Below are 15,862 nucleotides of genomic sequence, written 5' to 3'. Positions count from 1 at the left end.
TGTTTTAATGTCAGAACCTTGTAGCTCTGTAAAGAATGTTTACACTTGGAAAACGGCACACGAGTCGTATGAACCACTTTTAAAGATATTTTTATGGTGCGTTTTTTTAATATTGGAGCTTGACAGCCCCAGTCCTCATTCACTTTCTTTATATGAATGGTATGTTCTTCAAAAAGATACCTTTCATGTTCCACAAAAGAAGGAAAGACATACAGACATGAGGGTGAGTAAATAAATACACTTTTCATTTTTTGATCAACTGTTCCCTTAGAGTGCACTATGGTGGGGTGAGCAAGACACAGTGGGTGTGGTGTCAGGCCTCGGAGAGGCGTTTATTTGAAATAATAATAACAGAAAAGGGGGAATTATTCATAGGGATAATTGTCCAAACAAAGGACTATATGAAGGATAGATGGTGATGAAAGGGTAAGGTCCAGGTATAATGAGCAGGGTCCGGTGGCCACACGCTCTTCCTTGCCTGGGTCCTGGGCACATGGGGCGGTGACTTCCTCTGAGTGTCTCGGCTTCCCTGGGCCACGACGTGTGAATGGAATGGCAGCCCAGCATCGTGGCACTTCGGCCATGACAAATGCTCCAGGTCAGGGGTGCGGGTCCGGCGATGCATTTTGTTTGCACCGGACCCTTCCTGCTACATTCCTGGACCTGTGAGGATGCCAGTAAAAAATACATTACATTTACTTTCTTAGGTCTTTTTCATTTTTATTTTTTTGTTTCCTTAAATTGTAATTTCAAATGACCTGCAGTGTGACAAATTATTTTATTTAAGTTAAAATATTCCCTGTAGTCTCTCAATTAATCATAAAAACTGCATGTGTAATAGATCTAGAAATATTTTTTTTAAATATAGTTTTAGATGAGTTATAGCATGTCACAACGCAGGGCACTGTTGAAACTGCTTGAAATCTGTCAGCTACCCATATTTATCAAAAGTACACCATGTTCGAGGAATGTCCCAGGATGTAAGCTGTGGTGGGAAACATGCCGGACATTCTCAGGATTGTACAGACAGTTCCTCTGAAGAGCTTCTTTTTTTCTCAGAATTCGTGGTGAGTGGGTACTGTAACGATTGATGGAGGTTGACTTCTCTCAGTGTAACCGCAGGTTTTTCCTCCCTATTAAATCTTTTCATCGGCGTCTCATTAGCTTTGGCTGGCAGCACTAGCTAATAGAGAGCTGCAGTGATGGCAGGGCTGTGGGCAGCCCCTTCTCTTTAATGAGAGCTCCCTCGTACCATCTCCTATTACCAACCTGCCGGCCCCTTGATGAATAATTATATGAGGAAAATGCCAGATTTCTTTGTGCGACTGCCGGCGCTTATAACAAAGGACTGTTTGTGGTTACAAGTCTGTTTCTGATGAACTCGGCCTTGCTGGAGTCTGTTTTTAGCTTTCTCGAGGCAATGTGACCACGGTTCCCATGCTCATGGAAAACCTGGAAATATCAGTGAATTTGAATGAAAATCAGTTACATTTTTAGGGCTGTACAATTATTTCAATAAATAATGGAGAAAAGTTGCCACAGTTAACTAATGGAAATTGTGAATTACAAAATTCTGTTTACTGTAGGTCTTCTCTTGCACAAATATATTTACAAAGTGTTTTTTTTTGCAGCATTGTAGTATTAACTAATCACAGACATGTACATTGCTTAATTTTTGTGTATAATTTTGACAAAATCGGAATAACAGTTTTGTTTTAAATGTTGCTAAGAGGGCCAATGTGAACTTGATCATTTTGGCACTGTCTTGATTTACTGCTATATAAAATAGCAATAAAGTAATTCAGAATCACAGTTATCATCTTGTTTTGGATATCCCGGACGAGCCCCCAATTATGTTACGACCCTGTCTAACGAAAAAATGGATATATACAAAAGAAGTTGCACCCACCCCTACAGCTTCCCAAGTGGCTAGCTATGTACAATATTTATAAGCTTTACAAAAAGGAAATGTGGCTAATAAATAAATCTTATAAATTATATACAATTTATAAATCTTAATGTCATAGAAATTTTTTAGTGGATATATTTTTTTTTTCTGGTAATGCTTGGCTTTAAAATAATTATCTTTGTGAGGGTGATCTCTCTCTCTCTCTCTATATATATATATATACAATGATCAGCCACAGCATTAAAACCACCTGCCTAATATTGTGTAGGTCCCCCTCCTGCCGCCAAAACAGCACCAACCTGCATCTCAGAATAGCATTCTGAGATGCTATTCTTCTCACCACAGTTGTACAGAGTGGTTATCTGAGTTACCGTAGACTGTCAGTTCGAACCAGTCTGGCCATTCTCTGTTGACCTCTCTCATCAACAAGGCATTTCCGTCCACAGAACTGCCGCTCACTGGATGTTTTTTGTTTTTGGCACCATTCGGAGTAAATTCTAGAGACTGTAAAATACTCTAATTACAGAAATACTCAAACCAGCCCGTCTGGCACCAACAATTATACCATGCTCCAAATCACTAAGATCACATTTTTCCCCATTCTGATGGTTGATGTGAACCTTAACTGTAGCATCTGACCCTTATTTGCATGATTTTATTCACTGCAGCCACACGATTGGCTGATTAGACAATCGCATGAATGATTGTTGGTGCCAGACGGGCTGGTTTGAGTATTTCTTTAACTGCTGATCTCCTGGGATTTTTACACACATGAGATGAGAGAGGTCAACGGAGAATGGCCAGATTGGTTTCGAACTGACAAAGTCTACGGTAACTCAGATAACTGCTCTGTACAATTGTGGTGAGAAGAATTGCATCTCAGATGCTATTCTGAGATGTGGGTTGGTGCTGTTTTGGCGGCACGAGAGGGATCTACACAATATTAGGCAGGTGGTTTTAAGGTTGTGGCTGATCGGTGTAAATATATATATATATATATATATATTTTTTTTTTTTGTTTTTTTTTTTTTATCATCTTATCCAGTAATCTATTTGAATTGAAATTTATTGGTCAAAAGGTGAGGGAACCATGTGTGATGTATTGCTAATGTATTTTGAGACAGGATATTCGATGAGAGAAAATGTGGGGCGGGGATTGATTTTATCCATGTGGAAATGATTGGATCATGTAAAGTGGCCATGACATACCAGAATGGTTCCAGGTGTTTGGAACGGGAGGGATTGTAAGTAAGAGGGATTTGTGAAGTCATCCGGAAAGGAAAGTCGTTTCAGGGGCAGAGCAAGTTAACACATTTTGATTAAAGATGGTTTTTTTCTTTGAAATAGCATGCACAAATGAAGCATTCACAATAGACCAGGAACGTGTATTAAGAAAGTAAATGGGGTCAGTGTTGATTTCATATTGACTTAAGTGTTGACATGGTTGCTGGCTAACCTCTTGGAGTTGCCTTCATCTTTAAATGTATAAGGTTTAAATATATTGAATTATATGGAACATTGTTCATTGCAGCAATCTGCAAGAAGTAAATATTTATACGTTCCATCTTAATAAAACGTGCTAATCATTTCACTTCACAAACATTTGCCTCTGGACATCACTGCTCATTTTGCTGACGCATCAGTTAAAAGTTGGAGAGGATAGATGGATGTTTTTAATGCTTTACTTTGTTCTCAGGGTGATAAGAGTTACCCTGGTTACTCGCAGTGAAGTGGTATCAGAGGAGGCCCACCCTAAGGGTTACCATTTTGACAAAGTTCATTAAGAAATCTCTCAGATGAGCAAATTAATCACCTAATTAATTCTGCACTTCACTGGAAACAAGCATCCAAATAATTAATTAACAGTGCGAGTAATCAGTCATATGTTTATTATTTGCTGATGTTTTAAGCCTGCATAAACGTGTGTGCGTGTGTTTGTTTTCCAGACGGAAAGTGAGAGGCAGTGCTGGAAGCCGGTGCTCGTGGTGTTGACAGAGAAAGACCTGCTGCTGTTTGACAGTTTGCCACGCATGAGAGAACACTGGCTCAGCCCCTCACATAGCTACCCTCTGCTTGCCACACGGTATATAAATGCACGCAAACACACACACCTACCTTGATAGTCCCAGTTTACTAGGCTATCTAAATGGGGAAATACAATAGATTTCTATTGTTTCAATATAAACTAATGGTTAATTTTAATTACAATAAACTGACACTAACCCTACCCATAAGAGAAAACCTTATGGATTTTTACTTTATTTTTACTCACCCCTGTGTTATAACCCTAAATGACTTTCTTTCTTTTTTTTTTTTCTCCCCTTTTTCTCCCCAATTTGGAATGCCCAATTCCCAGTGTGCTTTAAGTCCTCGTGGTGGTGAAGTGACTCGCCTCAATGCGGGTGGCGGAGGACGAATCCCAGTTGCTTCCGCTTCTGAGACCGTCAATCCGCGCATCTTATTTGGCTCGTTGAGCGCGTTACCGTGCACGTGAAGTCTTCACTCTATTCTCCGCGGCATCCACGCACAACTCGCCATGCACCCCAATGAGAGCAAACCACATTATAGCGACCATGAGGAGGTTACCCCATGTGACTCTACCCTCCCTAGCGACCGGGCCAATTTGGTTGCTTAGGAGACCTGGCTGGAGTCACTCAGCACGCCCTGGATTCGAACTCGTGACTCCAGGGGTGGTAGTCAGCGTCTTACTCACCATACAATGGCAGTTTATGTTGACCACCTCTTAAAGCTTCAAAAGAACACAAAAGTCTAATAAATTCAGAAGTCTAATCAATTTATCTAATGTATTATTTAGTGAAAATATTCACTGACCGTTGATGTCCTGTGTGCGTTTATGATAGTGCACGAGAGCAACAGTTCATGCAGCTGCCTCGTGACATTATGGCGTTCAAGCGAAAACTCGTTTTTTAAAATAAAAAAACTGGTTATCCACAGCTATAGCAACAATAGAACACAACACAGCTGCACACAAAACAGAGAACAGAACTTACTAAACATTTCTGAAGAGTTTGTAATTTAAGAATTGATGCATTTCGATGCTCAGCCTTGTTTTTCGGAGTACTCAAAAATCAGGTAGAAACATAGAGGAGGCTACAGGCAGCCACAGTCACAACGTGCCCTAAACTGATGGCAAATTTTTCGATTACTGATTTCAGAGTACTCCAAAAAATAAGGCTGGGCATAGAAATGCATCAATTCTTCGGCTACAAATTCTTCAGACATTACCCTACCCTTACCCCAAACCTTTTTTGCATTTTTAAATTTTCATTAAGATATTATTTAGTATGTTTATTAATGGAATAGTTCACCCAAAAAGAAAAATTCTCTCATCATTTGCTCTCCCTCATGCCATCCCAGATGTGAATGACTTTCTTCTGCTGAACACAAAAAATTTTAGAAAAATATCTCAGCTCTGTTATAGACAGATAGATGCAGCGCAAAAAAGTAATCCATAAAACTAGTGGTTTAATCCATGTCTTCTGAAGTGATCCAATCAGTTTTGGGTGAGAACAGAATAAAATATAATTTTTTTACTGTACATCTTGCCATTGTAGTCTCTATGTACGATCATGATTAGAAGCTTAATTACATTTCCTAGAGCTTGATGCTTGCACAGAGCACTAGATGGCGCTATAGGGTGTGTAATCGAGCTTCAAATTATGATCGCCAAAACCGATCATTCTATTCTTACCCAAAACTGATTAGATCGCTTCAGAAGACATGGATTAAAACACCGGAGTCGAATGGATTGTTTTTGTGCTGCCTTTATGTGCTTTGAGGAGCTCTACAATTTTGGCCACCATTCACTTGCATTGTATGGACCTACAGAGCTGAGATATTCTAAAAATCTTTGTTTGTGTTCTGCAGAAGAAAGAAAGTCATAAACACCTGAGATGGCATGAAGGTAAGTAAATGATGAGAGAATTTTCATTTTTTTATGAACTATCCATTTAAGCAATTTTCCATGTGGGAACCGATGGTTGGTCCCTACTGTATAGGTGATTTCAGGTTTTACTATCCTTTTGGGGACATTGAGTTCCCACATTGTGAGCAAACCATGACCCACACACCCACTGACTTGTGGCATTAGAGTCTTCATTTTTTTCTTGTATGCAAACACACCTTTGGAGAACCACACATACCACAGTCCACCTGCACAACGTTGTGTTTAACACATGCTTCTTTACACACAGGCACGCACGCACACACACACACACACACACACACACACACCTTTTGCCAGTTGGCAGTGCTGAGCAATTGGGAACTGAAATCCACATAACTGCAGTCTTTCTTAGCCAGTTGGAAAGAATCTGCACAAAAAGCTCAACATCAATTAAATGCCTGTTGAAGCTGTTTGGGGTGACAGCTACAGTATTAACACAAGAGATAGACTGTGAATACATTTGAAGTACAAGTTTAGCTGGACTACAGCCCAGATTTCACTCTTTCACTTAGTATTACTCTTCAGTTATCATTGGTTCACTTGGCATGCGTACATTTTTTGTTGACCCTGAGAGTATAGCCAAGCTTATTGCTCTCAAAATTTCAGAACCGGTTTAGATTTAAAGCTGAAGTGTGTAATTTCAGCACCACGAGCGGCATCAAACAGAATTGAAAATATAATGATTGTGTTCAAATACGTTTCCTGAACACCCACTTCTCATTTTTCACTGGTCAGACAAACAGATAGACAATCTCTGCAGAAATTAATCACTGCATGGTTTACTTATAGTTGTCTCTGCATATTAAGATAGGATATGAGAAAGTAAAAAAAAAAAAAACACTAACTAAACATTACACCTTTTTTTAAATTATTTAATTACATGATAATTGTGGTTTGTCCATTACTTGAAAAATTATTAATTTTGGTGAGTTTGAAAATAATTTTGTGGCCTCAGTGATTTATGTGTTTTTGAAATGATCCACTCTAAATCCTTCATCCTGGTTTCTGATGATAGGCTGGTTCACTCTGGCCCAGATAAGGGTTCACTGCAGCCTTGTGGTGAGTTTTCCTTTGCCACAAGGACAGGAACCAGATTGGGTATTGAGACGCACCTCTTCAGGGTGGAGACCTGCAAGGACCTGTCACTCTGGACCAGGCACATAGTAACTGGCTGCCATGCATCTGCCGAGATGATCAAAGAAGTAACTACCAGTGAGTATGGATATTATTTTGGATTCTTTTCACAGCATGTATGCCATAAAGGTGCACTTAGACTTATCGAATCAAGTCCAAAAAAACTTTTTGTGTTCAGATGTCTAGTGGAGGAAAAGTGACCAAATCTTGTACTGCTCAGATAATGGAAAAATTACATCGGGAAAAAGTGATTTCGGTACAAATTTACCAAAAGTATTGGAAGTCTAATGAGGAAAAAATGACTGAGTGCACCTTTAAGGATTATTTACACCAAGTCTGAATTGGCTGCACAAAAAACATTCACAACAAGGTTTTAAAATGAAAAAATGTAACCCTAACCCTAACCCTAACCCTGTACAAACAGTCTGAAATATTGTGTTGCGATTATACATATTTTTTTTATTAGGTTGGCTAAGTTTACTTTTTGTTTGGATGCTGAAGAAATTATTCAGGTATCCAAATCCAAAAATGACAAAGATTTGTCATCAGACTATGAATGAGATATATTTAAATGAAATATTTAAAACTTTTGTTTAAGTGCATCAAACTTGGTGTGAATTGGCTCATAATGACCATATATCCAAAGAGATACTGTCCTTTCATACTGCATGCAGTCAGCTGTTAACTTTTCAGTAGAGTAATAAGTTTGAGTTTCCTGTCTGGAACTTCACAATAGGTGTGGATCCGTGCCCACCCAGGACACATCTAATTTATTTCCTTAGTAAAATGATACTGTACATCTGGCTTCCTTAGTTGTGTGTTTACATTTGTGGTCCTGCTGTGGTTTCTGTGATATTATACAGGTAAAATTTAGATTTTGGGGTGCTCGCCCACTTTCGTGTAAAGATAAATGCAACTATGCTGTCTGATCCCTTAATCTCTGCCCCCTGTAAAGATTGTATTGAGAATTCCCCAAAGTTATGTGCTGCATTGCAATATTTCTATGTTTTGGATGAAATGTGTGTTATTACTGTAGTCATTAAAGTAGAGAGTGTATTTTTAGAATGGAATTCCATGGCAGAGTTCCTGTGTGGTCTCAATGCAACAGGCGAGGGGCACCGAGCAAAGCATTATGGGATTTGAAGCTCTCAGGCAGTTCCTTAGCTTGGACTGATAGGAAATTATCAGCATTTGCTGGACTGCATGCAAGTCTCTGGAGATTACAGCTCCTTATTTGGAAATCTTGTGGTTTTCCCCTTCTGCTTCCTTGTGCTGCCAAATGATCTAAATGTCAGATATTTTCACAGTTCTAAGATCAGGCTTTACAATAATTTCCACTTAACCTTCAAAGCTGGAAGAGCAAGTAGACAGAGATCATACTGAACGTTGTAAAACTTTAAACTGGATATTTCTGGCTCTAAAATCTGATTGGACGAGCTTTGTTCAAAGCTGATGTAAAATGACTATAAACGCACACATTCTATATATTAACCCTTTAACGAACAGGAACATAAAAATACCTCAGAAGCGTATTATTAATTTACTTTACTCATACTCAGATAATACACATTCATTATATTTCTTCAAAATGTTGCTTTTATTTGAAATTTCCAGGATTCCTACAGTCATGGAAACTTGGGAATATCAGGGAATTTTCAGATTCCGGAAGATTAATTAACAAAATCCTTAAAAGTCATGGAAATGTTATAGGGAATATAAATATTTTTCTTGTTATGCACCCCTTACCTGTTGTAAAAATCACTGTACCCCACAGCCTCTCATGACTTATTGCTTTCATGATTGTTGATTTTATTGTCATGAGTTAAGCACATTAACAGTGCTATGAAAAAAATACAGTCCGCTGCTTTAAAAGATCTACTAAATGAAACACAAATAAACTAACCTTGTTACAACACATCTGACTCTCTAATTAATACTTTTGGAAGAACATGATAATTGCTTTCAGTTTGTAGTCAAGTGCAACATGCATCCTCTCAAAACAAACCTGACTATATATCGGATTGGATTTGAAATATGTGTGGAAAAAAAAGATTATATAAATAAAAATCTCTAAATGTAAATTTTTTGGAGCTGCTCCATATTTGGGATATTATGGGAAAGGCATCTGATTTGGCACCCAATATTCCATTGCCTGTGTTTAGTTTTAATATTCTGATTTGTTTTCTTAGTTCATTTTGTGAATCCTGAAAAAATGGTGTGTCATTCCATTCTATTTTTGTTGTTGACCAATACAGTTTCATTCTGTGATAAGTACAAAGCTATTACAGGGTCGTGTCTAGAAAGTAACCCCCCAGTTACCTAAAGTCTCACGAGAGCCGCATTTAATTTTCACACACTGTGTTTTTTTGTGTTTATTTAGAGTTCTACAGAAACCCTACACCTACCCCTACCCCTAAACTTAACCCTAACCTTAACCCTACCACTAAATCTAACCCTAAACCTAACCTTAGTAACAGCAATTGAGACTCTAGCGAGACTTAGGCTGCCGGGGGTTACCTTCTAGACACAGCCCTATTACTGTTGTCACCAACTTGCCATTGCCAGCCTGAAGAGTTGATGAGAGGACCTCGTGGTGTGTTGTTTGGGGAAGCAATGTTAGAGGGTGGTAGTGACTTCCAGTTGGTTTGAAAAGCTTGCGTAGACACATACAGAAGGGAAAAATTATCAATATTTGTTACAGTCACTGATCAAACCTGAAATTTCCTCTGCTAGGCTGCTCATGATTTTGATAAAAGGAAGGCACTTTGTGACCGACTAAAAGCCACTCTAGTGGGAAAGCTTGAAGATTGAGACATTTTCTGATGGGGAAAAAGTTACAGTATTGTGAAGAGAAACATGGGAACAATATCCTGAAATCGCCACATTTTCACTTCTACCAAATCACAAGAACCTCTAATGTCCCCCAAAGAAATTAAAATGTTTATGAGTACTTTATCTATCAGTGTTATTCAGATTCATTAAGTACATTATAGAACAAGAAGATGCTTTTGCACTGAGGTGATGATCTAATCAGCCTAATGGACTGCCACAGCAGAGGGGTTTCTCAAAGTCCAATGTGAAAAGAACACAGTAGCCTTGCAATTACCAGGTCAAAGAGCGATTCAGAAAGCTTTATTAAGGGTAAATGGAGGGAACAGCAGAAGAGGATCACTGGCACGCTCACAATAGACAAAGTAACAGTAGGTTTCCCCACATCCTATGGTGCCTGATGAGCTGTATTTGAATATATTGAAAGAGAGATACTGGATACCTGAAGTCCTGTGATGTATTGGATGGCATTAGAAGGTATTGAGCTGAGATTACTGGTGATGAATAACGTACCAATTATCAAGCAGATCAAAGGACAGTTTTCTCAATTTCTCTTCCACTTCATTTAATCCTCTGTAGAATATGCCTGGATTGATCGATTAAAAATGTAGTTGAATAATTATTGATTAACCTATATTTAATTTGTTATATTCATCTCCCTTGGATTTGTAAAACAGTTGTGGAAAAAAAGAATTTTAATTAACAGGCACTTATAATGGAAGTCTGTATATTTCTTATTTCTTTATATAAATATTAAATTAGATCCAATCTTTCAACTCATGTAATGACTACTGAAACCTTGCAAGTTTTGTATATCTGGGCAAAAATACCTGGAAGGGACAGTTCACTCTGTAAATGGAGGGACAAGACAGATACTATTTTTGTGGTATTCATGCTGTAGATAGAGTTGTATTTAATAATGTTTTGTGTGTGTGTGTGTGTGTGTGTGTGTGTGTGTGTTTGCTAACTTTTAGGCTGTATGTATCAAGGTCAGGACTGTCGATTGGTCATTCACTATGAGCGAGGTTTTTCTGTGATAGCAGATGGAGAGGACAGCACTCTGGCCCAGACTGTTTTTAGCTACCCGTTCGAAAAGCTGAAGATGTCTGCTGACGACGGCGTCCGGATCCTCTATTTGGACTTTGGAGGAAAAGAGGGTGAAATTGTGAGTAAAATATTAGATCTGACATCTCCATAGGTTTATTGAACACTAAGGCTGGGAGATGAGCAATAAATATGTTCACAATATTTTCATAAATATCCGATTACATCGTCAACCCCCTGGCCAAGGGATCCGTGAATATTCTTGCTTTATTAATTTAGCTTTAAAAAAAATATTTATTGAAACACAAAAAACTTAAACCAAAGATATTTCTAAATTCAAATTGCACTTCAAACGAAAGAAAAAAGCAATTAAAATAATGAAGTGGTCAAAAAAATCATATATAACTACCCTTCCATTTGCCGTCATGCTAATATCCGTCTACGACAACAGGTGGAATATTACTAATACTAAAACTAATAATTATTTTGATTTAATCACACATGTATAGGCTATATTTATAGTGAACCTGCAGAGTTGCGTTCACAATGAATGTTAAGGACAAATGGCTCCTTGGAAATAAAGCGAACTAAACTTTGAGCACCTCCTGAGATGGTCTGAGGTCTGCAGCATTCTCACAGACGATACTATTCTTGCAAACAGTTTTCAGACGACTGAAAAAGAGAGGGAACTCTTTATATGCACGTGTTCCACGACATGCCTCTGAACATACAGTGCATCAGAGACGTGCATCCACGGGTTTTCTTTCATCAGTTCTTCAAAATATAATAAAGTGTGTTTCTTCAAGCTTTGTGTCTAACAGCATTTATTGTCATGTGTCATGAGACGTCTTACAGTTAGCTGGTGACAGTGGCAGGAAGATGAGCAAAATTACTCGCCATGCGCATGATATAGGCTACCTGCATTTGACAGGTGCTAATTTCATACCCTGTGCTGCTATTTAATATAGCTGCCGACTTCCCAACTCCATGGTTTTGTTATTTCCCGATGTTGTCGTTCATCGTCTGTCCATGAGTGTCGCAATCGGCATCGGGATATTTGTCAGATATCGTTGATATCTGATTACATTGTCCTATTTTTCGTTATATTTTCCTATGTGAAATTGAAACAAAACGGGCGCCACATGTGACTTTCAGATGTGAAAGTGGAGATTTATAATAAAAATGGACTTAAATATTCATCCGTTTCTCACACACACTTATCATATCGCTTCTGAAGATCTGGATTTAACCACTGGAGTCTTATGGATTACTTTTATGCTGCTTTTATCTGCTTTTTGAGATATTTTCTAAAAATCTTAATTTTTGGGTGAACTGTCCCTTTAATGACTTAAAAAATTTAAAATAGTGTAACCATAAATTCAAAGATATTAAAATACTTTTACTATCCTTGCACCTTGAATACACTTGAGTGTCTGTTGCAAGATTGTTCCAAGCAACTTGTGCCAAAAAACATTTTTTTTTTTTTTTTTTAAGAATTGAATCTTTTAATGAGACTTTTTTTTTTAAGATGGTTGCACCACTTAAATTACCCTACATCCACTAATAGTGGTGTATTTAAGTGATTGTTTGTGTGAATTACATTTATCATGTATTTTTGAATAATATTTAATAAAAAAAATAAAAAAATAAAAAAAACACGTTATTGACCCATATTTAGCTACTATATCACCCAGCCCTACTTGGAATTCCTCACAACAGGAAATGATGCATGTCTGTACTGACAGACGGAGGTTCTCTGGAAGTGTAATTTCCTGTGAAGACCTGTCCTATCATGATTGTTGCTCTCAGCATGTGTTTGTCACATCAGGAACTTCCCTTTAATGCTTAATACCTTTTGTTTTATTCTATTCACAGCATCTGGACTTGCACTCCTGTCCCAAACCAATTGTTTTTATCCTTCACTCCTTCCTATCTGCCAAGATTGCAAGACTAGGATTGGTAGCCTAAGATCAAACTTTTATAGACTGAAACAGTGACGTGACCATTCCAGCATGGAGAAAGGAGATCCAGGATATGGTGGAACTCACAAGACTGAAATAGGGTAATGAAGCAGAACTGATCATGAAGTGAATCAGATTCTGGCTGATTTTAATTACATTTCAATAATGATAAAATGATAAAATGTTAATTATGGTGAAACGCCATTTCACATACACTGATTTTCTAAGAAAAATATCAAAGCTATATAATGAACACTAACTTGTGATTGGAACTAAAAAAGTAATACTGGAAATATTTTTTTATCCAATACACGCTAAATGCTTTGACAGCAAAGTATTCAGCACTTACAATAGCATTAACTTTAATGTAACACTGAGAGGGAAGGAACACATCTGTATGGCAGCTGTCTGAGTAATTAGATCTGTCTGGCAGATAATGTGGATTAAAGAAAGGCTAGTTTTAAACCCTGTTAATGCACATAAAAGTCAAACAGCCTGAAAACAGTCATCTTGTTTTGTTTCTGGTGCTTTCACATGGGAGATTTGCTTCACCGATAGTTTAGCAGAATCAACAAGGACAATCTAGAGAGCTGGTCATCAAAGAGGTATGTCAACAAACTGTCTGGTTTCACAAGGCCTTTGTGTCAAAAATGGAAATCGAGACAGGGTCAGTACTCCCCTTCACTACTGTATCTGTTTTCACTGACAAATGGAGTTTCTGTGACTTTTACAAATGGCTTGCCTCCAAAATCTAGAGTTCTATAGAAACTTTTTAACTTAAAGAGATAGTTCACCCAAAAATGTAAATGATCTGAAGGATTTTCTCTCCTAAATGATTCCACATTGCATGACATGCATTGCACATTTCATTGCCATTGTTGAGGCTCAGATTTGCACTGCATGGCCTGTGGACATATTTAGCTTCACTGTACACAAACAAAGGCCTTTCAATGTCAGTAATAAGTTATAAATTAGAGCACTTGAGAGTTTCCAAGTAAACTAGCAATTAATGTGTCCATTGTTGGGCACAGGTTCCCAGAGCACTGATCCATTGTAGGGGTTATGGATTTGGGGACAGCAGAGCCTCTGTGGGACAGTCCAACTATAAAGTTTTTTTGTGCAAATAATCATTTGTCACCCCATCTTGGACCTCTAAAACTAAGTAGGCTGTTTTTAGTTGCTGTGTCTTGAAGACTATGCAAATATCCTCTTCACATGTGAAATAAGGATCAGCATTTTTGTACTTAAGGTGTGGCCATACTAGAGTTTGTTCTTCATTTACTTCATATGCATTTGAATGTGCGAGACAGTAAATGCAAGCTCATGCAAATCAATTTTGCATTTCATTGCTTATCAAAGTTCAAGTTTGGCGAAATCTGACCTGCAAAATCATATGACGAGAAGACGTGACCAATGGAAGATCAATATTTCCTTTTGACCTCTTGGTTCAGTACAAAGAACATTGAAAGATGTACAGCATATATTAAAGCTGCATGTTTTTATTGTTTCAGGAAAGCGGATTAGGTGGTATATTTTAACATTTTGAATATAATATTTGTTATTTGAAATGTATTATTAAAAACAGCAGCCCTAGAGGATGGCATATCATTCTTTCCATGGTCAGAGGTAATTTTGCATGCTAAAAAAAGCTGAGTGCTACTGCAGCTTTACTCACAAGCTGGATATTTGGTGTCTGTCTAATGTATTTTTTTTATGGCTCCATCCTTCAATAACAGCCTCTTTGCAAAGTTTGCAGCTAAGTTTATGGTGTTTTTTCACTGGGGAGGAAGTTTTGAGTGAAATTTACAGTATTATTTCATAGTACAATGAACTCATCTCAAAAGGTAAACCTCCTGTGACCTGAGCATGACTGATGTGTGCATTTTCCATTTCCATTTTTGATTTGTAACAAGTAGCACCTAAAAAACAAGCAAATTTCTAGAGCAAATAGTTTCCCTAAAAATGTATGTCCACATATGTGGACAGCTGGACTAAATTTTGACATTTTAAATAATACCATGCTATAAAAAGATCAGATTTTCTTCCCTTGTTTATAATATTTCCAGGAGTGTTAGTTATTCATGTTTTTGAGATTTTACAGACATTTAAATCAGAAATTAGCATAATTAATTCTGATTCAAAGTAATGGCCAGCATCATCCAATCACTGCCCAACCATGTTCAAATAAAATGATACATGAAAAATTCTGAATGTGTACTGATTACCATTGTCCCATGTCTGCCAAACATGTTGAGTGGTCCAAACCATCTGCAGCCTGAAACTGAACTTTTGGTCGGATTTTAGGAGTGAATGCACTTAGCTGCATAGAGAATTACAGGACGCTCCCTATTTAGGGAATGATTTAACCTCCAGTGTGCTGTCAGTCTGCACTGGTCCCAGAAAAGTTCAAAAAGCACCTTATTTTCACCCTAACTCCATATAAAGCCCCTCTGAAAGCAAAATTGTTCAGCTTTTGGATGAACCCATTGATTTTCAATGTGAAAGAGCACAGTAAATATAGGAATGTATTTACTAATGTTACTGAATAGAACCATATTGAACAATGATAAAATATTACAAAAGTTATATTAAAATGAAGCAAAATGACCCACAGATGTGTTAATGCTGAAAGTTATTCAAAATAACTAACATGTTTTTTCAACTTTTGAGGGAATACTGTACCAATTTCCATGTATGTGGACATCATGTTTATCAGCATGCTAACACATGAAAAATAAATGAATTTTTTTAAAGCAGGATATTGAATGAAACTAGAGATGCTACTCTTTACACCCAAACAGGTTTCAATGAAAAAACTTAGAGGTTTCTTACCAGAGGCACTTTTGTTGGCTCTGCACCCATAGAAGCACTTCAACGAAATCAACGCCATGCTGTTGTGTCACATGGCTCGGTTGGCCAGAATTTTAACCCATAAATGACAGTCTGTAGTCTTGTGAACAGTATTTAGTCAGTTTAAATTCATTTAAATTATGCGTTGCATCTAGCAAAGCCAAAACA

General features: G+C 37.6%; 1 protein-coding gene across 1 annotated transcript in view; it reads left to right on the top strand.

The window, feature by feature from the left end:
• The window catches only part of LOC127453574 (beta-1-syntrophin-like), a 42,949-nt gene extending 27,899 nt beyond the window's left edge, over nt 1-15,050 (top strand). Inside the window, exons 4-7 of the mRNA XM_051720034.1 lie at nt 3,856-3,992; nt 6,892-7,088; nt 10,814-11,004; nt 12,759-15,050. Of these exons, the coding sequence (XP_051575994.1) occupies nt 3,856-3,992; nt 6,892-7,088; nt 10,814-11,004; nt 12,759-12,851 (618 nt within the window). The 3' untranslated portion in view covers nt 12,852-15,050. The remainder of the gene's footprint in view (nt 1-3,855; nt 3,993-6,891; nt 7,089-10,813; nt 11,005-12,758) is intronic.
• Nucleotides 15,051-15,862: the final 812 nt, after the last annotated feature.

This window comes from Myxocyprinus asiaticus, chromosome 16 (assembly GCF_019703515.2).
Source record: "Myxocyprinus asiaticus isolate MX2 ecotype Aquarium Trade chromosome 16, UBuf_Myxa_2, whole genome shotgun sequence".
Lineage (NCBI taxonomy): Eukaryota > Metazoa > Chordata > Actinopteri > Cypriniformes > Catostomidae > Myxocyprinus > Myxocyprinus asiaticus.
The sequence above is the reverse complement of the archived record's forward strand: the minus strand, read 5'-3'. Positions and strand labels throughout refer to the sequence as shown.